The sequence below is a fragment of the Schistocerca americana genome, chromosome 3, assembly GCF_021461395.2.
Source record: "Schistocerca americana isolate TAMUIC-IGC-003095 chromosome 3, iqSchAmer2.1, whole genome shotgun sequence".
NCBI lineage: Eukaryota > Metazoa > Arthropoda > Insecta > Orthoptera > Acrididae > Schistocerca > Schistocerca americana.
Window position 1 is genome coordinate 312,917,115 of NC_060121.1, and position 23,664 is coordinate 312,940,778.

A 23,664-nucleotide genomic window follows, 5' to 3' on the forward strand; every position below is an offset into this window, starting at 1 on the left:
CATATTCTTGTAATTTGTGAAACAAGAGACTAATGAGTACGTGTCTAATCTTCTTTTGAACTGGCTGAGATTGTCAATTCACTACTTTGTGTTAGATGGGTGATCATTGAATAACATTGCAGTACAGTATGCAACCCCCCTTTGAACCCCAGTAGAAGAATTCTAAATCAGTACCACGTCTTGCATTATGCTTGCACAAGTCACAGTTAAGCCAAAATGAGTTCTAATCACAGGAACAAACACCATTAAGGAACCCATTGAGAAGCAAGCATATGAAAATCAAGATCTTTAAAAAGATGCCTGGACTTTTAGTGACTCCTGCAAAATTACATAAGGAAATACAGTGAAAAAATTTAAAATATGCCACTTATGTTGTCTTTCAATCAACATTATGAGGTACACTTCTAAGACTATCTGTGTGTTGACTCCATTTTAACTTGTTACCAATGGATCCCATGGAATTTTACACACACTGTTTCAGTTAGCATGTGAGCATTAACATCTATTTCTGGTGACAAAGTTATTTTTACTTTCTTTAAATTGTGTAATATGAGTATTTATGAGATTAATCTTTCACTGTTTGCTGTTGACCAGCCATAAGCAATCTCAATTATGATCAGAACTGTGTCTCATAAGGCTGACTTTGAACTCCTGATCAGTAAACATTACAATTTTTTACCTGCACTTCAAAGTCATTGGTAGACCACTCGTGCAAGCTAAGAACAAGATTTGACTAAGTGCCGATCCTTGTGGGACCCAACTTCTTTTGTTTCCAACTCCAAGGACATTTTATTTCTCGTGATACTCTGACAATTTGACACTCTGCTTTTTGTTATGAAAGTAAGACTCCAACCAAGCAAGAGAGTTGTCATAAATGTGATAACATTTTAGTTTGCCTATCTGTCCACATGATCCAAGGGTTTGGCAAGGCCACAATATACGAATTACCTGATAAATTTGGTTTCGGCTGAAGGATTACATTTTTTAATCTAGTATCTATTGGTGATACACACCGTGTCCGCAGAAGCAAATCTAATATATCTGTTTTTGGTTGTTTATTAGTGGGTGTAATGTTTTCTGCTACTGTGAGGAAGTAATCACAGTTCCCACCACGGCTTTTTTCTAAGAACTCAATTTCATTTGAATTGCTATTTTCATTTAATAATGTTCCCAATTTTTATTTATGCTTTGAGTTACTGATCATAGTGTGTATGCTTCACATTTCTAAAACATACTATATGATTTTACAATGCTGGTGATTATGGTGTCACAGTTCTTTATGATAGCTTGTCCTCAATTATTCATTTGTTCTTAGTATAAAATACTTGAATTGTATGAGTCATTCATCTTTGTCCTTCCTCCAGTTCAATTTTACCTCTGTGCTACATGAATATGTTTAAGTTGAATTTAATATGCATTTCACTCTCATTTGTTAATGGCTGCCTGCCTTGGTCAGACATTCTCTTTCTCAAATAACTGATGATTGATTCCATGCAAGAACCTTGGTGCCCCTTTCAACTGGAAGCTGATCGAAAGTATTTTTTACTGTAAAGTTCTTGAAAGCAATAATGGGTGCTATTTCATAAAGGTTTTTTTTTTTGGGGGGGGGGGGGGGAGGGGGGGAGACTCTTGTTCCTTTTCGATACATACCTTCTAATTGTAAAAAACAATTCTTTTGCCCCTGTGTCAGAAGACATAGTTTTTGCAAATACATCGTCGCTTGCCACACAGATAGTATAGCACTTTGAGATGTATTTAAGTTACGCATCCGCACATTATAAAAAACTATTAATGTTGGGCTGACAGGTGCTGTTTTCTTTCAGTTCCTTCATGCTAGTAAAGCAGACACAAGTGTACATTATTTTCCGTTAACAAATGGAAAATGAAGACACAGTACTTGCTACAATTACAAGGTTGCCTCAAAAGTGAATGATGGCTGTATTGGTCCACACTGGGTCTTAAACAGGTTACATAATCTATTCTTCCGTCCCGCCTGCTCTGGCCCCTATTGGCTTGGAGTCACTGGACCGTCAGATACTTTCTAAGGACACATTCAGCTTAGGAAATTGAAGTAAACAACATGTCTACATTAGGCAATCAATGAATTTATCAAGCAAAAGTAATAATTATGCATATGTGATGTTCTTTCTGAAAATTTATCCATGATCCACATAGTGTGCACAATATTAAATAAAAAGAAGTGGTGAAAGAGTAAAAATGAATTGTTCCCAAGAAGGATCACAAGTGAACTAGTTCCCAGAAGTGAACGAGTTTGCAAACCTTTAGTTCACTCTCTCAGACTCCAATTCTGGTACAAATTTTGTACACAGCTTGCTGTGAAGGTTTAATTTTTCACGTTCGTATTTTGTGTAAGATATAAAACACTTAAAAAATATAATAAAGATTTACCTCTCTCAGCTGCAAATAAAGGTCTCTATCTCTTTCCCATGTTGTTTCATCTTGCATCTTACTGGGTTGTTGTTCTTCCAGACAACTCTGTGGCACTGGGATTTTAGGTGGTGGTGAAAACTGCAAATTAAATTGACATGTTACTTAATTTCATTTACATAAGTAGGGCTGTGGAATGAACTACAGTCCTTTTTCCCTCCCATGCATTTACTTTCACCAAGATTCATTGTTCTCAATCAGCAGATTGACAAATGCTTCCAGCAAAAATACATGTTCTTCTGAAAAAATATATTATTATTCTATGTTCACCAAAAGTCATGTTAAATCAATTACATGAGGGAACTGAGAGCAAAGAATTTATATACACACACACACACACACACACACACACACAGTATTATACAAACAATCTAGCACACATTTCTCCCCCTCCTGGAATTCACAGATTTTGAAATCGCATCCAGTTGGTTGGTTGGTTGTTTGAGGTGTAAGGGACCAAACAGCGAGGTCATCAGTCCCTTGTTTCAAATATACTCCATTCTGCTAACGAGACATCTCAGAAAAGTCAGAACAATAAAACGGAAAAAGGGAAAAACGTAAAAGGGCAGTCACGTTGTCATTGGTAAAAACAAATGAGGGAAGTTGGCAAGAGAAACGAACCCAACACTATGCTGAAACAGCATAGGCAAGACCACCTGTGACTTAAAAGGTACAACTGCTATAATGCAGAAAGTACGTATGGGAATAGAAAGACTAACCAAGCCTTAAAAAGAAGGGGTAAAAACAGAGTAAAAGGGGAAGAAAAGAGGATTCCAGTCAGGGAGGTGAATCGGGAATCTCTGAACACTGCCTACAGTGGGAGAAACCCAAACACTCACCGCCCTGTCCCAACACCAGAGAGAGATTAAAAACTTTAAAACTGAGAATAAAAACCACTCTCCCGGAGGAAACCGAGAACCAGAGAGACCATCCGCGAATCGTCAGCCAACATCAAAGGTAAAGTGTGGGGGAGTCTGTACTTAACACGCAGAGCTAAAAGAAGGGGGCATTCAACCAAAATGTGGGCCACTGACTGGAAGGCTCCAAGCGGGGGTGGCTCATCACGCAAAAGAAAACCATGGGTCAGCCTGGTATGGCCAATGCGGAGACGACACAGTGTAGTCGAGTCCTTTCGGGAGAGGCGAAAGGAAGAACGCCATGGGCCTGGTGTCACCTTAATTGCACGAAGTTTATTAGACAGTGGAGTAGCCTCCCAAGAATTGGCCCATGACTGTGCGAAGTGGGATTTGATGTGAACCGTAAATCCGCTGCAGGAGGGGTTACGGAAAACGGGGGGTAAGTAACTGCTCCCCCAGCCAAACGATCAGCGAGCTCATTACCCGGGATACCCACATGGCCAGGGACCCAAAGGAAGTCAATAGAACAAGCAGCACGGTGAATATCAGCGAGATGGTCATGGATGGCAGAGACCAAGGGATGGCGCGAAAAACACCGGTCAATAGCAAGAAGGCCACTCATCGAGTCCGTACATAACAGAACGCGATTGTGTTGGGATTGTTTAATAAAGGTAAGGGCCCGGGAAATTGCCATCAATTCCGCAGTAAACACCCCACATGTAGGTGGCAGCAGATGATTTTCCGTTCCAACAGAGGACGTGAAGGCATACCCAGCATGATCAGCAGATTTAGAGCCATCAGTGTAAAAAACAACAGCATCCCGAAACTCCCATAAAATTTGGCGGAAAAAGGTACGGAACACCACCGGGGGGATGGAATCTTTCGGTCCGCGGCGGAGATCCATCCGAAGTCGAGGCCGAGGAACTAACCAAGGAGGGGTGGAGGGGAGGGAGCGAGGAAGACAGGACAAAGAAGGAAGCTGAAAATGACGGTAAAGAGACGCAAGGCGCAGTCCAACCGGTAAACCCGCCCGAGGGCGGGAGTCGGGTGGGCGATGTCCATGGTCTGGGAACAGGATAGAATAGGAAGGGTGAGTGGGAGAAGAACGGATAGTGAGGGCATAAGACACCAGAAGCTGGGACCGCCGAACAGAAAGGGGGGGGGGGGGGGATCCCAGCTTCAACCAGGAGACTATCAACAGGGCTAGTAGGGAAGGCACCGGTGGCCAAACGGATACCACGATGGTGGACTGGATCCAGCACGTGCAGTGTGGAAGGAGCAGCTGAACCATAAACTTGACAACCATAGTCCAAACGAGACAGAACGAGAGCACGATAAAGACGGAGGACGAGGGGACGGTCCGCACCCCAAGAGGAGTGGGCAAGGAAGCGAAGGACATTGAGTTTACGGAAACATCCTACCTTCAGGAGTCTGATATGGGGCAGCCAAGTGAGCTTGTTGTCGAAAAGAAGACCCAGGAAACGAAACTGTGGGACCACAGGCAATCGTTGTGCGTCGAGATAGAGCTCTGGATCAGGGTGGACCGTAGTACGGCGACAGAAGTGGACCACCCGCGATTTTAAAGGAGAGAATTGAAACCCGTGTGAGTGGGTCCATGCAGAGGCACGCCGTATAGCCACCTGGAGCTGCCGTTCTGCAGATGCCATCGAGGAGGAACTAACCCAAATGCAGAAATCATCCACATACAGGGCAGGAGCGACCAAGGGACCGACAGAGGCCACAAGCCCATCGATAGCAATGAGGAAAAGAACACTCAAGACAGAACCCTGTGGGATGGCCATCTCCTGGGTCCGTGGAGAACTAAAAGCAGTACCAACTCGAACTCTGAATGACCGATGGAGCAGGAACTGGCAGATAAAAATCAGGAGTGGGCCCCGAAGACCCCACTGATAAAGGGTTAGTAAGATGTGATGGCGCCAGGCCGTGTCATAGGCCTTGCGAAGGTCAAAAAACACTGCAACCAAATGGCGGCGCTGGGAAAAAGCCTGCCGAACTGCGGATTCCAAGCGAAGAAAATGATCGATTGGAGATCGTCCCTCTCGAAATCCACACTGGTAAGGGGACAATAGATCCCGAGATTCGAGGACCCAAGTGAGCCGACGGGCTACCATCCGTTCAAGTAACTTACAAACAACATTGGTCAAACTAATTGGACGATAGCTGTCAACAGATAGGGGGTTCTTACCAGGCTTAAGGACAGGAACCACAATGCTATCCCTCCACTGAGAAGGGAAGTCACCCTGGAGCCAGATACGGTTAAACACCCGAAGAAGATGTTGCCGTTGTGGAGCACTGAGATGTTGAAGAAGTTGGTTATGAATGGAATCTGGGCCAGGGGCCGTATCATGAGAAGAAGATAGAGCAGAAAGAAATTCCCATTCAGTAAAAGGTTCGTTGTAAGATTCTGGCTCACAAGTGGTGAAACATAAGGTGAGAGCTTCAGCCTGCTGTTTTTGATTAAGGAAAGCAGCTGGATAGGAGGCTGACACTGATGCTACTGCAAAATGGGTCGCAAGATGTTCTGCGAGAACTAATGGGTCCGTACAAATGCCATCTGGGAGGTGAAGGCCTGGGAGGGTGGACTGCCGATGGCAACCTTGGAGAGAGCGAAGTGTAGCCCATACCCGTGACAGAGGGACAGTGGAACCAAGGGAAGAAACGAATCGTTCCCAACATATCCGCTTGCTCTGTTTGATTAAATAACGGGCTTTAGCGCGAAGGCGTTTAAAGGTAGTAAGGCTGGCTACGGATGGGTGCCTCTTTAAGTGTTGCAAAGCTCGACGGCGATCACGGATGGCAATGGCAATGGCCGTACTCCACCACAGGACTTGCCGGCGACGAAACGGTCCAGATGAGCGCGGGACAGCAACGTTAGCAGCGCGAACAATCGCGTCAGACACGTCACGTAGGACGTCATCAATACAACCCGACAAAGAGGGAGAAAACTCGACCTGTGCAGTGTATAGAGGCCAATCAGCGCGGTGGAAAGACCAACGAGGTAATCTGTCCATCGGGGAGCGGGAAGGGAGCGTGATAATCAATGGGAAATGGTCACTATCACAAAGGTCGTCGTGTGGCGACCAGTTTAATGAAGGGAGGAGAGAGGGAGAAGAAAGAGAAAGATCAATGGCAGAAAAGGTACCATGACCAGCACTGAAATGAGTAGGGGAGCCATCATTAAGAAGGCACAGGTCGTGGTCTGCAATAAATTGGTCTATAAGAAGACCTCGTCGAGATGGAAGAGCACTGCCCCACAAAGGATGATGAGCATTAAAATCCCCAAGGAGGAGGGAGGAGGAAGTTGCTGAAGAAGGGTGGTTAAGGCAGCAGGTGTAAGTGTCCTGTCAGGAGGGAGATAAAGATTGCAAACTGTGACTGCAGGGTCTAAGTGGACCCTAACAGCAACCGCTTCCAATGTAGTTTGGAGAGGAATCCACGTGCTAGCAATGTCTGTACGGACCAACGTACAAACGCCACCAGAAGCCCGCAAGGGTCCGACCCGATTTCGACAGAAAACACGGAACCCACGGAGGGTCGGTGAGTGAGCATCAGTAAAATGAGATTCCTGGAGAACCACACAAGCTGCAGAGTAGGACGAAAGAAGGGATTTCAATTCCGGAAGGTGACGATAGTAGCCATTACAATTCCATTGGAGAACCACAGAACGATGGGTGAAATGAGAGCGGAACACGCTAAAACCAGTCATACTGCAGGGTCCCCACCCGTCACCGACAAGGAGGGGGCGACATCCATGAACGACAGGTCAGAATCCGGTTGTGAAGTCGGGGAAGGGACCTCCGGTGACACCAGAGGCTCTTTGTCCCGGGACTTATGTTTCTTCTTCTTTTCAGGCTGAGAACGAGGAGGGCTGTGTGGCATAAAGGAGCCAGCTGCAGCAATATCAGGAACAGAAAGAGACCGGGTGACCTGCGGGCCCACAGCCCGCGGCTCTCGCGGTCGCCGCGCGGCAGCAGACCTTTGACCTGGAAGGTGCGGGAAGGGGCATCTCTGGAGAGGCGCCCTTGACCGGCAGACGCCGAAGGAGTGGGACACTTCTCCGGCTGGGGAGGGGGAGCAGCGCCCAGAGGAGAAGGTGTGGGAGCCGCAGGGGAGGGGGGGAGGAGAGGGGTCGGGGATGGGGGTAAGGAAGGGGGAGGAAGGGGTGAAGATGTAACCAAGGCGTAACTAGATGTCATGGACACAGGGTGCAGTCGTGCATATTTCTTACGAGCCTCTGTGTAGCTTAAACGATCGAGGGACTTATACTCCTGTATCTTTTTTTCTTTCTTATATACTGGGCAATCTGGTGAATGTGGAGAATGACTACCATGACAATTTACACATACAGGAGGGGGAACACAGGGACTCCCCTCATGGAGTGGACGTCCACAGTCACCACAGAGAGGGTCCTGAGAACAGCGAGAAGACATGTGGCCAAAACGCAAGCACTTAAAACACCTCATAGGAGGTGGGATGTACGGCTTCACATCACAACGATACACCATAATCTTAACTTTCTCAGGAAGGGTATCCCCTTCAAAGGCCAGGATAAAGGCACCAGTATCAATACGATTATCTTTAGGACCCTTCTGAACACGCCGAACAAAGTGAACACCCCGCCATCCGAGATTGTCCCAAAGTTCCTCATCAGTTTGAAGGATGAGGTCCCTGTGAAAAATCACACCTTGTACCATATTTAGAGACTGGTGAGGGGTAATGGACACAGGAATTGTGCCAAGATGAGTACAGGCACAAAGGGCCGCAGATTGGGCAGCTGAAGCGGTTTTTATCAGCAACGAACCCGACCGCATCTTGCTCAGGGAGTCCACTTCGCCGAACTTGTCTTCAATGTGTTCCACAAAGAATAAAGGCTTGACACTGGTGAAAGTATCCCCATCAGTCCTGGTGCAAACTAGATAACGGGGGAAAGGTTTTGCCCCTAGACGATGGGCCTGACCCTCTTCCCAGGGGGTAGCCATGGAAGGGAAGGCCGAAGGGGCAAGAGAAGCAGCACTTGAGGAATCAGTACCACGCAGAGAGACGGCCGCAGAAGAACGGCCAGAGTTTTGGACCCGTATGCGTTTCATCTGCATAGCGTCCGCCCTGATACCACCCACTCCGATCAGGGGCTCTCCTCACGGGCGCCACCCAGCCACAGCAAGGGCCGTCTGGCACGGCGGCCATTGCCGGGAGTTCCGATGCTCCAGGATGACGAGCAACCACTCCAAGGCATGCATGAGGAGGTCACAGCTCAGGTATCAGAAGTGTGATCCCTGTGTGTTCAGGGGACTCAACCAAAAGGGTACATAGCGACCCCACCACACGGGCTGGCTACCGTGCTGGCTATGCACCCTAGCATCAAACAACGACGTGAAAGAAAAGGTGGAATGTACTAGGAGGGCGCACGTCGGAGACACTAGGGAAGGTGCTCTTCCCCAAATGGCTCACACTACGGAGGACAAATTTTGTAATGGAGGTCAAACCCCAGAGAGGGACCAAGGAATGCCAAAAGGAGGAGACGATTACACAACAAAGCCGGAGTGTAAAACCAACAGAACCAAGAGGATAGCGGGGCCAACATAAACAAGGACACCAATAGAGGGAGAGGAGAGGGCGAGGGGAAAGGAGCATGGAGGGGAAAGGAGGGGAAGGGAAAGGAAATGCAGCCCGGGAGAGAAAGAAGGCTGCAATGGCTCGGGACCCCGTGCTCGCCACGCACGTATCCACAAAAGAGTTGTGGACCCCCTGGGGGGAAATCGCATCCAGGAAAGTCATCTCATATAACTGTGACAGCATGCAAGAAAACAAGCTTTATCATCACTTGATGCGAAGACTAGCAACTGACTTTCAACATAACTGAACTGCAAATTCAACAACAAAATTGCTCCTTGGGGTATTCAGTCCTGCCACAATTGCTTTCCTTGCAACTGGACAAATTAAATAGTGCTCCATCACACAGCATCAGGTCACGAAGTGTCCAAAACAGGTCCCTGTATAAACATTACAACCCTTCTTCTGAAAAGTGCTACTGGGGAGTGGGGATTAAGGAGGGTGGGCAGGCAGGGAGGGTGTATGTTAAAGAGTCAATGCACAGAACAACTAACATTCTACATGGACTGACCGAAATAGTAACATGATGGACTGCTACAAGTCTGCATAGTTTCAGTCTACCTCAATATTCCGTGGCATATTGGCAATTTTTAAACTCCCTACAAACTTTTTACCCAGATGTACTTCATTCTCACACAAAAAGATTAAATTACAGTTGAAAATACCGCCATAGGAGCACAATATTATTTGATCTTGGCCATTATTAATGCCAGAATAAAACAATACAAACCATCAAATACACTGCATGTAGTCACATTCCTGGTCAACAGTTGCTGTCATGTAAATTCAAATCACTGTGCCAAAACTGCACCCACCCAGATAGCCTAACGTGTTAAATCTGTGCTTCTGAGCCAGGGAAATGCATTGGCCCCAGATGAATGGATTAACAATACATAGCCTAATGCATTAAATCTCCGCTTCCGGGTCAGGGAAATGCACTGGCCCTGGACCAATGTTGCTTGGTGGATGTGGTTTTTAGGCTGTTTCCATGCACCCCACTAAGTGAATATGGGGCTGGTACCCAAGTCCCATCTCAGTTACACAACTCACGAACATTTAGTAAACTTTCATTCACTTTCACACAGATAACACTTCTCTGAGGCAGCTGGGATACACAGATTCTGACCCAGGAAGTAATGGGGTGGTAACAGGAAAGGTATCTGGCCAACCCTCAAATTAACCATGTGACATCCATTAATAACCATGCTGCCCCTGTGCCAATGCAGAACAAGAATACAAGAAAATTTGAATGTACCACAACAGTATGGAATAACACACTTGCTAACAATTTTTGGGACATTAAGTGGAATGATCACACAGACAAAGTCAAGGGTAAAGTAGGTGGGAGATTTAAATTCACTTGCAAGAGCCTGCAGTGTTGCCACAAGTTTCCCCAATTGAAATTCTCTGATCTTTCCCTGATTTCCAGACATGTTTTATCATTTTTCCCTGACAAATTTTGAGAGTGATTGATTGAGTGATTAATTGAGAGGGTTTATGGGACAAACAGTGAGATCATCAGTCCTGTGATTCCTGAGTTACTTACAGAAGAGAGAGCGTCAACTAAAAGTGGATGGATCCAGTCAGGGAAGTCAAACACACACAGTAAAAGGCATAAAAGGTTACAACCAATCTTAAAACTGGAAATAAAAGTGATCTTTCCATAGGGGAATTGTCATGGGGTCCCAGACTGAGAAAATGTGAAGAGAGGCACCAACCACAATGACCCTGCCTCTGTTCAGGAGTAAAGAAAAATCTTTCATCTGGAAATAACTACTTTCACAGAGGAAATCAAGGACCAGTTCAACAATCCGTGAATTGTCTGCTGGTATTAAAATTACGGAAGACTATACATAGCACAGAGGAGACATTCTACCAATATGTGGGATATCATCAGACCGACTCCACAACGGGTCATTCCATATCAAATCACCCAATAAAAAATAAATTTTACACCCACCTCCTTAGATTTTCATGAAATTTGGCTCAAATGGTTCTAATACCATCCTGACAACACCTGCAATTTTTTTTTTGCTGTATCTCTTAACAGTTTTTTTTATAAATTTTTAAAGTTTTTATGTTTTGCGTTTTCTGAACCTTCGGAAATGGTCAGTTTAATTTGTATTCAAAACTTTAAATTTGCTTATCTTAAAAACTCTTTTAGATAACATCATGAATTTTTGCAGCAAGTTTATTTATTATACATATTTGAAGATAAAAATGATGCTATTAAAATATATTAATATTTTCTATGAAAAAAAATATATATATATATGTATTTTTTTTCTTTTTTTTTAACGGATGTTTTGTTTTATAAGAATTGCAGTATCTCGAGTCTCAGACCTGATAGAATGCTCAAATTTGTTTTAATTTACTCTTAAACATATAGGCTACTTGATAAAACAAAAATAATGATGGCTTTTTAACATGTTTATTAATTATAGTAGATTACATTAGAATTATGTACAAAGATAGTTTACTTACGACACTTATGTATAACCCAACTGATTGCTTGAATCATTGAATTTTTTGAGTAATTTTGTCTTTTTAACAAACATTAATGCTGATTCAAACTGTTTTTCCACTTCATCCAAGAGCTTTCAGTTCTTTTGATACAGTCTTTTTTGAAGTAATACATTCTCCCAGTGCCGCTTGATTGAGGTGCGTCTACTACACAGACTATGTGCTCCAAAGGCACTATGCAGGAATCTTCTCTTTCAGGCCAATAAAATGATGCAGCGGGTCCTGAAGGATGTAGAAATAGAATTTCTGCATCTTCTTCATCATTGAATATTGTTTTTACCAGTCCAAAGTACCAGTTATCATCATAATTTGCAGCCACATAGCAATTTATGGATGGTTCAACACGAACCCAATCAGAAGAAGAATGGAAAGAAAAGGCTAAGGAGGGTTTTACACTATCTGTAGTCCTTCTAATTTCAAGGTTGTTTGTTGGAAGTGGTTTGAAGCTATGAAAACTTCTAGTTCCAGGAATGGTTCGGGTTGCTGAAAAACGTTTTTCTAGTTTTAACCGTAGCAAATCAGCTTCTTTTTGGTCAATAAAGTGAAAATGAATGTTTTCAATATTTTTTTCACAAAACTTATACACATCGATTGCTGTCATTATTTGTTCTTTGTCTGAAAGCTGTAGACTGGCTTTCTTTAAAATTCTTTTAATAGTTCCTCCTAGGCCATCACAAATTGACTTCCCATGACTTGTTGCAAAAAAAGAGTGCTGGCCTTCAAATTAAAGTCTCTCAAGTGTTCAGTCAAATTTTTAAAACTGTTTCTATTTTTGTACTGCCCAGCACAACCATCTGTAAAGTAGTGAACTGAGTCAATGTCAGTATGATGTAATGACAGCCACTTTGTAATTTCTTTTTGTACAAAGTTAAAAAAACCAGTGTCATGTTCTTGGTCATCACTAATAAAACAGTGGTTGGAAACAAAAACATTGTTTTCCTCATTTCTTAGAAAAACTCCAACTGGGTGTAGAGTACAACCACCTCTATTCCAGTGGTAACTTTGGATCTCATTTTGTATGACAAAGGAATAATTTTCACTGAAATCCATCACAATAATTGCTGTTTTGGGTGGTGGGTCTTTTTTCAATCTTTTAAAGGCTGCTGATTGGGATTTTGCTATAAACGAGTGTGGGGTGAGCTTTTCCAATGACCTAACCAATAAAGAAATGTAGTCTTCAACACTGATAGACTGTTTGATCATTTCTGCCCTGTCTGTGTTAGCCCATTGACTGATTACAATTTCTTCTTCTAAATCATAATCTTCACTTAGTTTTTCAGTTAAGCACTCTGTTAGTGCAGTATTTGCAGGACAGCTGTTGCAATTATGTAGCATGCAGTTTTGGTTTTCTGTGTTGCACACAAGCATCTTAATTAGGTCTTTATAAGATTCTTCAATTTTCACAGCATCCAGTAATAGTTTAACATTCTGGTGGATACTGCATACACATACAGTGTGTGTCCCTGCAGCACCAGCAAGGATACACCATTTAGATCTCAAGAAACAAAATTTTGAAAATCCTACGTCTACCTCGCGATTATCCCATTTGAAAGAATAATAGAGTTCTCTCAAGTTACACAAAATGAGTCTTTTTTGCATGTACACATTTTTTTGAACACTTACTTTGTCATTTGTTCCAGGTAGCACTCTGGAACTTTCATCCTTTTCATAAAAATCTGTTACAAGTCTTACTCTATTTTCAGAAAGAGTTTAACCTTTTTTTGGACCAGGAGTTTCCAAAATACCATTTTCAGATTTTAGCTTTCTAGCTTGTCGCACCATGTACTCATTCACATTAAATTCTTTCATCACTTTATTTCGAGTCCAAGAATCTGAAGCCAAGGTCAGAATCTGGATTTTTCTAGACCTCCCAACAGATGAAATCTTCTCTTTCATAAGAGAAATCATTACATCAAAATCCTTTGCTTTCTCAACCACACTTTTATCTTCTTCGTCATCATCAGAACTTGGTGCATCATATTTTAATGCTTTTGAAACCACCTTTTTTGCAGTCTTTTCAATACTGCTAACCTTCCTTTTAAAATAAGACCCTTTACTTTGTTCTGACAAGCCATGAAGCTTTATCGGTGTTAAACCTAAATAATCAAGAGCAATGTTTGTTTGTACGAGGGATTCATTTCTGGATTCCAATGATTCTAATTCAACCATGACTTCATCATCTGTTTCACTTTCATTGACTTCAACTCTTAATTTTTCCTCACAAAAGTTACGGCATGTTGAGCAAAGCTTTTGTCCAGGTTTTATGCTAATATTTTTTGTCAGTAATTGTTTAGAAAGATCCAAGCCTACACTTCTCAACGATTTTTTGATGGGCTTTTTGTGTTTTTTTAGTGGGTCTACACATGTTGTTTGATACTTTTCAAAAACATTTAAAAAGTAGTAGCTGTGGTGTGAACATATATTCTTAAATTCACACAGATTAATTACAGATCGTAAGTGGATCAAATCTTTTTCTTCCTCACTCAATTCTGATACCGGTTGTAACTTTTTTGAAGGTGTGTAGGTTGTTTGGAAACAGTCAGATTTTTTAAATAGCCCTACACTACAGGTTTGAATATCTGACATACTGATTTCACTTTTGGTCTGATTACTGTTCTGGTTACTTTTATAGGATATTGGAAAAGAATCTCTGTAAACTAAGACACAGTACTTACTGAGAGTTCGAATAAACTTAATAAAATACTATCCAAGCACTATTTAACACTGTAATAATTTTTTACTTCAAAACACAGGAGTAACAATACAAAATCCAAGTGTACATTGTTACTCCAAGAAGACAAAAACTTATTTTCGGTGTGTAAGTCACTTGGCATTTTTTATTTTTAAAATATAATTAATATTATTTTAAAAATTAGATAACTATTAAACAGGTTAAAAAGCCAACATAATTTTTCTTTTATCTAATAGCCTATACAATTAAGATGTCTGCTTGTGTCTGTATGTGTGGATGGATATGTGCGTGTGTGCGAGTGTATACCTGTCCTTTTTTCCCCCTAAGGTAAGTCTTTCCGCTCCCGGGATTGGAATGACTCCTTACCCTCTCCTTTAAAACCCACTTCCTTTCGTCTTCCCCTCTCCTTCCCTCTTTCCTGATGAGGCAACAGTTTGTTGCGAAAGCTTGAATTTTGTGTGTATGTTTGTGTTTGTTTGTGTGTCTATCGACCTGCCAGCGCTTTTGTTCGGTAAGTCACCTCATCTTTGTTTTTATATATAATTTTTCCCACGTGGAATGTTTCCTTCCATTATATTGATATACAATTAAGAGTATTTTAAAACAAATTTGAGCTTTCTATCAGGTCTGAGACTCTAGATATTGCAGTTTTTGTAAAACTAAACATCCGTTAGTAAAAAAAAAAAAAAAAAAAACCTTATAAATTTTTTTTCATTTGGAAGAATTTAATATATCTTTATGGTAATTTTTTTAACATTTAGATATAATACACAAACTTATTCCAACATTTCATACTGATATCTTGAGTATTCTTTAATATACAAATTTTTTTAGTTGCGAGGACACGTTTAAGTTACAATTTCCGACTGCTGAAACAAAGCCAAATCCAAAAACTTTAAAAATTTATAAAAAAAAACTATAAGAGATAGAGCAAAAAAATTTTACAAGTGCTTTCAGGATGATAAAAGAAGTAATTGTACCAAGTTTCATCAAAATCTGACATGGTTGGTGTCAAGGCCTGGGTGACTTGACATGGAATGACCCCAACCACATTGTGGCAGTGATTCGTTACACAGGAGAACACAATGGGTGAGCCTGATATGACCAGTGTGTAGATGGCTTAAAGCAGTGGACTCCTAAGAGGAGCGGAAGTAAGAGCATCAAAGCACAGCAGTCTCCTTGATTGTGCGGAGTTTATTACTGAGAGCAGTAGTGCACCAGATGTCATTCCACTTTCGAACAAAGAGAGATTTGACTTACATCTGCATATCCGCAGCTGGAGTCACAAAAGGGAATGGAGCGTGAGTATCAGCTTATCTACCCAAACAGTCAGTCCGTTCATATCCTGGGATAACCTCATGACTTCGGACTCAGAGAAAGAAACTGAGCAGGCGGCACAGCCAAGGAAGGAGAGAAAGAAGACGAGAGTAGCAGCCTGCTCAATGAGTCGATACATACAGAATGTACATAAAGTCCGGAAACACTTTCAATTATTTATTGCACAAGAACAAAACATTGTACAGATATCATATGCCATTTTGAAGTGATCAGGAGGGAGACGTCCCTTGCTTGCAAAGAGGACATGGTACATGGGATGGTCAGGGAGTCTGTGAATGGTGATTGCATAAGAAACCAGGAGTTGGCTTCATCATATTTGTAGAGGGGAAATCCCAACTTCTGGGAGGAGACTTAAGGGGACCAGTGTGAAAGGCACCAATAGCCAGACACACCCACAATGGTGAACAGGATCAGTATTTTCCGAGCAGAAAGAGCCACTGAGCCATAAACCTGGCATCCATAATCTAGTATGGGTATGGCCAGAGCACTGTGAAGATGGAGAAGAGTAGCATGGTCTGCAGGACCAGGGTGTAGCATGAAATGGCAAAAATGAATAACCCACATTTTGGAGGGAGAAAATTGGAAGACTTGGGAGACAGCCCACACAGAGGTCTGTTGGGTGGCCCCTCGGAGCCGGCACTCAGCAGATGGTAATGAGTGGGAGGTGCACCAGATGCTAAAATCATTGACATACAATGCTGGGGTAACCTGAGGGCCAACCGAGATTACAAGCCCATTCATGGCTATGAGGAAGAGTGTAACACTTAATACAGAACCCTGTGGGATACCATTTTCCTGAATCCGAGGTGTGAGTGAAGTGCCAACTGGAACCCAAAGAGCCGATGGGATGAAAAAAAATCACAGATAAAAATTGGAAGGGAGCCATGAGAGCCCCGCTCACAGAGGATAACCAAAATGCAATGGTGCCAAGCCATGTCATATGCCTTATGTAGGACAAAGAAGACCATGACAAGGTGCCAACAGTTAGTAAAAGCCAGTCAGATTGCAGTTTCGAATATGAGTAAATGGTCAGTTTGAGATTGTCCTCCCCCTAAGCCACCTGATACGAAGACAAAAGGCCTCGAAATTCAAGTAGCCAACAAAATCAGAAGCTAACCATCCTCTCCAGCAGTTTATAAAGTATGATCATCATGCTAACTGGGCAGTAGCTGTTTAGAGGTGTTGGGTTCTTCCCAAGTTTAAGGACAGGGATAATTAAACTGTCTCGCCACTGTGGGGGGAAGGTACCCCTGAGCCAAATGTGGTTGAAGACCGTTAGTAGATATTGCCTCTGTGTAATGTCCAACTGTTGGATCATCTGGTTGTGGATGGAATCTGGGCCTGGAGCCATGTCATGTGAAGAGGTAAGAGCCTGCGAGAATTCCCATTCAGTGAAGGGTCCATTAAAGGGCTCAGCTTGGTGAGGGTTGAAACAGAAGGTGGGTCTGTTCAACTCCGTGTTTCTGCCAGAGAAAGGTGGCAGGATGGGAACAGAACGCCGATGCTGTCGCAAAGTGTGTTCTGCAAGGACCAATGGTAGTCAGAGCACCTTGGAGGACAAGCCCCTGGACAGTTGACTGTCAACCAGACGGCTACAGAGCTTGAACCAAACCTGCAATGAGGAGCCATACGTTCCCAAGGAAGAAACATAGTACTCCAATCATTCTGTTTTTTTCCCTGCTTAATAAGGTAATGAGCCTTAGCACGGAGATGCTTAAAAGCGTGGAGATTGGTCTGTGAAGGGTGTCATTTAAATTGCCGCAGTGCCCGCAACAGTCCTGGACAGCAACTGCTACGTCCTCGGTCCACTATGGTACTGGTCGATGACGGGGGGGGGGGGGGGGGGGGGGGGGGGGGGGGGGGGGGGGGGGGGGGGGGGGGGGGGGGGGGGGGGGATCTGTGGATAGGAGGACAGCAGTGCCAGCAGCATTAAGAATAGTGACAGAAATACCCTGTGCGACCACATCAATGGAGTCTGAGAGAGAGGTGTGTAAGTGCACAGCAGACGTATATAAAGGCCAGCTGACCCTGCGGGATGCCCAATGAGGGGGCATGTCTGCCTGGTGGCGGCAGGGGAATAACAGTACCTCTGGAAAGTGGTCACTGTCACAAAGATCATCAAAGGGCAACCAATGTAGCCAAGCCATGAGAGCAGGGGAGGAAATGGTGAGATCGAAAGCAGTACAGGTTCCATGAGCAGCACTGACGTGGGTAGGGCAACCGTCATTGAGGAGACCCAAATCAAAGTCCGTAGTAAGTTGATCAAGTAGAAGAGTCCTACCCAATGAAGTGGCACTCCCGCACAGCGGGTGGTGCATGTTGAAGTCCCCCAGGAGGAGATATGGGGGGCGGGAGTTGCTGTATTAAAGGAGACAGTTCAACGTAAGGAAGTGGCTACCTGGAGGGAGATAGACATTGCAAACAGTGACTGCCACAGTCATCTACACTCTAACTGCTGTCGCTTCCAGGCTGGTATGAAGGGAGATCCAGTCACTAAAGACATCGGTGCGAACCAAAGCGCAGACCTCTCCAGACACTATCCCGGGGCCTGCACAGTTCTGACAATGCTCAATAACAAGAAACTTGAAACAGTGGACATTACTAAAGTGAGTTTCTTGAGGAGCAAGACAGAACAAAGAGCAGGTGGAAACAAGGCATTGCATTTCTGGGAGGTGGCAATAATATCCTTTTCAATTCCACTGGATTATCATGTGGTGAGAGTCCAGGTGAGACATAACGAAGCCAAGGGAAGGCCAAGTCACTTGGTCAGTGGTCTTCACCAATGAGGATTGGGTGACATCCATACAAACTGGGTCTGATTCAGGATGAGGTGGAGGGGTGAAGCCCTCCAGGAAGCCAGGGAAGCCTCATCTTTTGGATTGTGCTGCTTCTTGTTCTTCCTCAGAGGGAGGGAGGAGGCATTATCAGCAAGGGAACAGGTGGCAGTGATGTCAGGATCCGACAGAGAGTGAGTGGCTTTGGGGCCCTCAGAACACAGGTCTCTCCTACGGCCCAAGCGTGCAAGCTTCCTGTCCTGAGAATGCCGGGAAGGGGTGTTCCAAGATGGAGCCCCATCCCTAGCACGAGCCACAGAAGAGAATGTTTTCCCTGGCCAAGGAGGAGAAGCAGTTCCTGGAGGGGAAGGGATGGGAGCTGCCAAGGGTGAGGAAACAGAAGGGGGGGAGGGGGGGGGAGGGGGGAAGAGTGAGGAGGGGAAATCGTAACTGAGGTAGAGGAGAGATTTACAGGGTGAAGTCTGTAAAATTTCTTCTGGGCTTCAAAGTAGCTGAGACAGTCAAGGGTCTTTATTTCCGGAATTCTTTTTTCCTTCATGTACTGGAGTGTCCAGTGAGTGAGGAGAATGGAGACCAGAGCAGTTTACACAGTTAGGTGGTTGGGTGCAAGGGCTCAGTGAAGAGGGCGACCACAATCGTCACAGATGGGATGGCATTGTATCGCGAGGGCATGTGACCGAACTTGAGGCAATGACAGCAACACATGGGAGGTCGAATGTACAGTTTCACATCATGTCTGTACGCCATTATCTTGACCATCTCAAGCAGGGTATCACCCTCAAATGCCATGATGAAAGTGCCAGTGTCTATACTATGATCCTTAGGGCCTATCTAGACATGCTGGACAAAATGAACGCCATGTTGTTCCAGATTAGCTGTAAGGTCATCATTGAACTCGATGAAAAGGTTTCTGCGGAAAATTACATCCTGTGTCATACTGAGTGATTTGTGAGAATAAATAGCCATGGGGGATCTCCTAAACGGTCGCAGGCACAGAGGGAGGCTGGGTGACTGGCAGAAGTTGTCTTTATAAGGAGAGAGACAGAGCTCATCTTGTTTAATGACTCATCTTCACCAAACTTGTCCTCAGTACATACCACAGAAAAAAGAGGTTTACTGGTGGCAAAAGTCTCCCTGTCAGTTCTCGTACAGACCAGGAACCGTGGAAAGGGTCTTGCCCCTAGCCGGCATGTCTGGCCCTCCTCCAAGGGTGTATCCAAGGAGCATAAGGCTGGAAAGGCAGAAACAGGAACTGAGACAGAACTACATTAAGAAAGAGACACAGCCATAGTAGTACCGCCAGAGAGATTAACATATTTCATAAGCCAAATGTCCACCCTGGTACCACCCACTCCGAACAGGGGCTTGCCTTGTGGGCAGCACCCAGCCACAGCAATGGCAGCTGGGCAGGATGGTCATTGCCAGGAGTTCAGATGCCCTGAAAAGATGGGCAACCACTCATTGGCTTGCATACGGCATTCACAGCACAGGTATCAGCAGTGTTATCTGTGATCCCTGTGGCAACAGGGGGCTCAGCCAGATGGCTACATAACAGCCCCACCACATGGACTGGCTACTGAGTTGGTGACCTAGCCAGGAGGCAAAAGGGCTTTGGCAGAAAGGGAGGGGAAGGGGAAAAGGGGGAAGAGGGAGAGGAATCCACACCAAAGATGCTGGTGAGGGAGTTCTCAACTGGCTCGCACTACAGATTTCAAATTTAGAAATTGAGTTCAAACGCCTGGGAGGGGGCACAAAAAAAAAGAAAAGCCAAAAAGGAGGAGGAAAAGCAGCCAACCAAAACCGCAAGACAAAGCAAAGTCATGAGGATAGCCAGCCCAACACAAAGAAGAACACCAAAAGAAGGAATGGAAGGGGCAAAGGAAAAGGGAAGGAGAAGGAAGGGGAAGGGAAAGTAGCCCATAAAATAATGGTTGGTTGGTTGGTTTGGGGGATTAAAGGGACCAGACTGCTATGGTCATCGGTCCCTTTTTCCAAAGACAAAGAACACCCACAGAGAATAAAAACGAGGAACAGAAGAGATCACAGACAATACAGAACAAGAGAAACTGAGACAAAGACAAGACAAAACGAACTAAAACCACACAGAATGTGACGGTGGTTGGCCGACCATAGAAATAAAAAAGGAAAAGCCAACCACTTAGAAACACATTAAAAAAAAATCAGTTGAAAATCATACGCCAAAGGCCAGAATCAACACAAACAATAAAATAAAACAGAAACACTCAGATTAAATGATAAAATGCCCCTGCCCAAATAAAACGTAAAACTAAGTCAGCCATAGTGGAGTCGTCTGTTAAAAGGGCAGGGAGCGTATCAGGCAGCGCAAATGTCTGCCTGACCACAGCTAAAAGGGGGCAGGCCAACAGAATGTGGGCCACTGTCAAAGCCGCCCCGCAGCGACATACAGGAGGGTCCTCCCGGCGCAGTAAATAACTGTGTGTTAGCCGGGAGTGGCCAATGCGGAGTCGACAAAGGATGACGGAGTCCCTGCGGTTGGCTCGCATGGATGACCGCCACACAGTCGTCGTCTCCTTAATGGCACGGAGTTTATTGGGTGTAATCCGATCGCGCCATTCAGCGTCCCAAAGCGCAAAAACTTTTCGGCGGAGGACTGCCTGCAAATCAGTCTCTGGGAGGCCAACATCCAGAGATGGTTTACACGTGGCCTCTTTCGCCAGGCGGTCAACATGTTCATTGCCCGGGATACCGACATGACCGGGGGTCCACACAAAGACCACAGAGCGGCCGCAACGCGCAAGAGTATGCAGGGACTCATGGATAGCCATCACCAGACGAGAACGAGGAAAACACTGGTCGAGAGCTCGTAAACCGCTCAGGGAATCGCTACAGATCACAAAGGACTCACCTGAGCAGGAGCGGATATACTCTAGGGCTCGAAAGATGGCGACTAGCTCAGCAGTGTAAACGCTGCAGCCAGCCGCCAAGGACCGTTGTTCGGAATGGTTCCCTAGAGTTAGCGCATACCCGACACGACCAGCAACCATCGAACCGTCGGTGTAAACAATTCCAGAGCCCTGATACGTGGCAAGGATGGAATAAAAGCGGCGGCGGAAGGCCTCTGGAGGGACCGAGTCCTTCGAGCCCTGTGCCAAGTCGAGCCGAAGGCAAGGGCGAGGAACACACCACGGGGGTGTACGCAGAGGCGCCTGGAAAGGAGGCGGAACAGGGAAAAACCCAAGCCCGCAGAGAAGCTCCTTGACGCGTACGGCGATCGGACAACCCGACCGGGGCCGACGGTCCGGCAGATGGACGACCGACTGCGGGAACAGGACACGATAATTTGGATGCCCAGGCAAACTAAAAACATGGGCAGCATAAGCAGCCAGTAATTGTTGGCATCGTACCCGCAGTGGAGGTACATCTGCCTCCACTAGTACGCTGTCCACCGGGCTGGTGCGGAAAGCACCAGTGGCAAGGCGTATCCCGCTGTGGAGAATTGGGTCCAGCACCCGTAACACAGATGGGGATGCTGAGCCATAAGCCAGGCTCCCATAATCCATGTCGTATCGTACGCCTTACGCATGTCGAAAAAGACAGCGACCAGGTGCTGACGGCGGGCAAAAGCAGTACGGATGGCCGACTCCAGGCTCACCAGATTGTCGGTGGCGGAGCGGCCTTTACGGAACCCACCCTGAGACGGAGCCAGAAGGCCCCGAGACTCCAGTACCCAATGCAAGCGCCAGCTCACCATCCGTTCAAGCAACTTACAAAGAACGTTGGTGAGGCTAATGGGACGGTAGCTGTCCACCTCCAGAGGGGTCTGTCCAGGTTTCAAAACGGGGATGACAATGCCTTCCCGCCATTGCGACGGAAACTCCCCCTCGACCCAAAGACGGTTGTAAAGATCGAGAAGGCGCCACTGGCAGTCCACTGAAAGGTGTTTCAGCATCTGACAGTGGATGCCATCTGGCCCAGGAGCGGTATCAGGGCAAGCAGCTAGGGCACTGCGAAATTCCCACTCACTGAATGGAGCATTGTAAGATTCTGGGTGGTTGGTGCGAAACGAAAGGCTCCGACGTTCCAGCCGCTCTTTAATGGAGCGGAAGGCCTGGGGGTAATTCGCAGAAGCGGAACTCATAGCAAAATGCTCTGCTAAGCGATTTGCAATGACGTCGGAGTCAGTACAAACGGCTCCATTCAGTGAGAGCGCAGGGACGCTGGCAGGGGTCCGATAGCCGTAGACGTGTCAAATCTTGGCCCAGACCTGCGAGGGAGTGACATGGAGGCCAATGGTGGACACATACCGCTCCCAGCACTCCTTCTTGCCTTGGCGGATAAGGAGGCGGGCCCGCGCACGCAGCCGTTTGAAGGCGATAAGGTGGGCTAAGGAGGGATGTCGCTTGTGACGCTGGAGCGCCCGCCGGCGATCTTTAATTGCTTCAGCGATCTCAGGCGACCACCAAAGCACAGCCTTCCGCCGAGGGGACCCAGAAGAACGGGGAATGGCAGATTCGGCGGCAGTAACGATTCCGGTGGTGACCGATTGAACCACCGCATCAATGTCATCAGTAGAGAGAGGCGCAAAAGAGGCAGCGGAGGAGAACAAATCCCAGTCAGCCTTATTCATAGCCCATCTGCTAGGGCTATGAGAAGAGTGACGCTGTGGTAGTGACAAAAAGAGCGGAAAGTGGTCACTACCACACAGGTCGTCATGCACACTCCATTGGACAGACGGTAAGAGGCTATGGCTACAGATGGAAAGGTCAATGGCGGAGTAGGTGCCATGCGCCACACTGGTGTGTGAAGGCACCATCATTTAACAGTGAGAGATCGAGCTGCGACAATAAATGCTCAACGATGGCGCCTCGACCTGTGGCCACTGACCCACCCCACAGAGGGTTATGGGCGTTGAAGTTGCCCAATAGCAAGAAAGGTGGCGGCAATTGGGCGACCAGTGCAGCCAGGACATGCTGCGAGACATCACCATCCGGTGGAATGTAAAGACTGCAGACGGTAACAGCCTGTGGCGTCCACACGCGTACAGCGACAGCCTCTAAAGGCGTCTGGAGAGGGACAGACTCGCTGTGCAGAGTGTGAAGGACATATATGCAGACGCCACCAGACACCCTTTCATAAGCAGCCCGGTTCTTAAAATAACCCCGATAGCCACGGAGGGCGGGGGTTCGCATTGCTGGAAACCAAGTTTCCTGGAGAGCAATGCAGAAGAAAGGGCGAAGGCTGATAAGTTGGCGGAGCTCAGCTAGATGGTGGAAAAAACCGCCGCAGTTCCACTGGAGGATGATATTGTCCATGGCTGAGAAAGGCGTGAGAGGACTGGGAAGGCAATTTACGCCGCTTGTTCACTCACTGCCACCGATTCAGTACCCGTACGAGAGGC

The 23,664-nt window shown here is 45.7% G+C and overlaps 1 protein-coding gene across 1 annotated transcript in view; it reads right to left on the minus strand.

Annotated features, from left to right (window-relative positions):
* Positions 1–23,664, minus strand: part of LOC124606050 — a 117,683-nt gene that overhangs the window by 77,809 nt on the left and 16,210 nt on the right. The window contains exon 2 of the mRNA XM_047138009.1: positions 2,410–2,529. Within this exon, the coding sequence (XP_046993965.1) occupies positions 2,410–2,529 (120 nt within the window). The remainder of the gene's footprint in view (positions 1–2,409; positions 2,530–23,664) is intronic.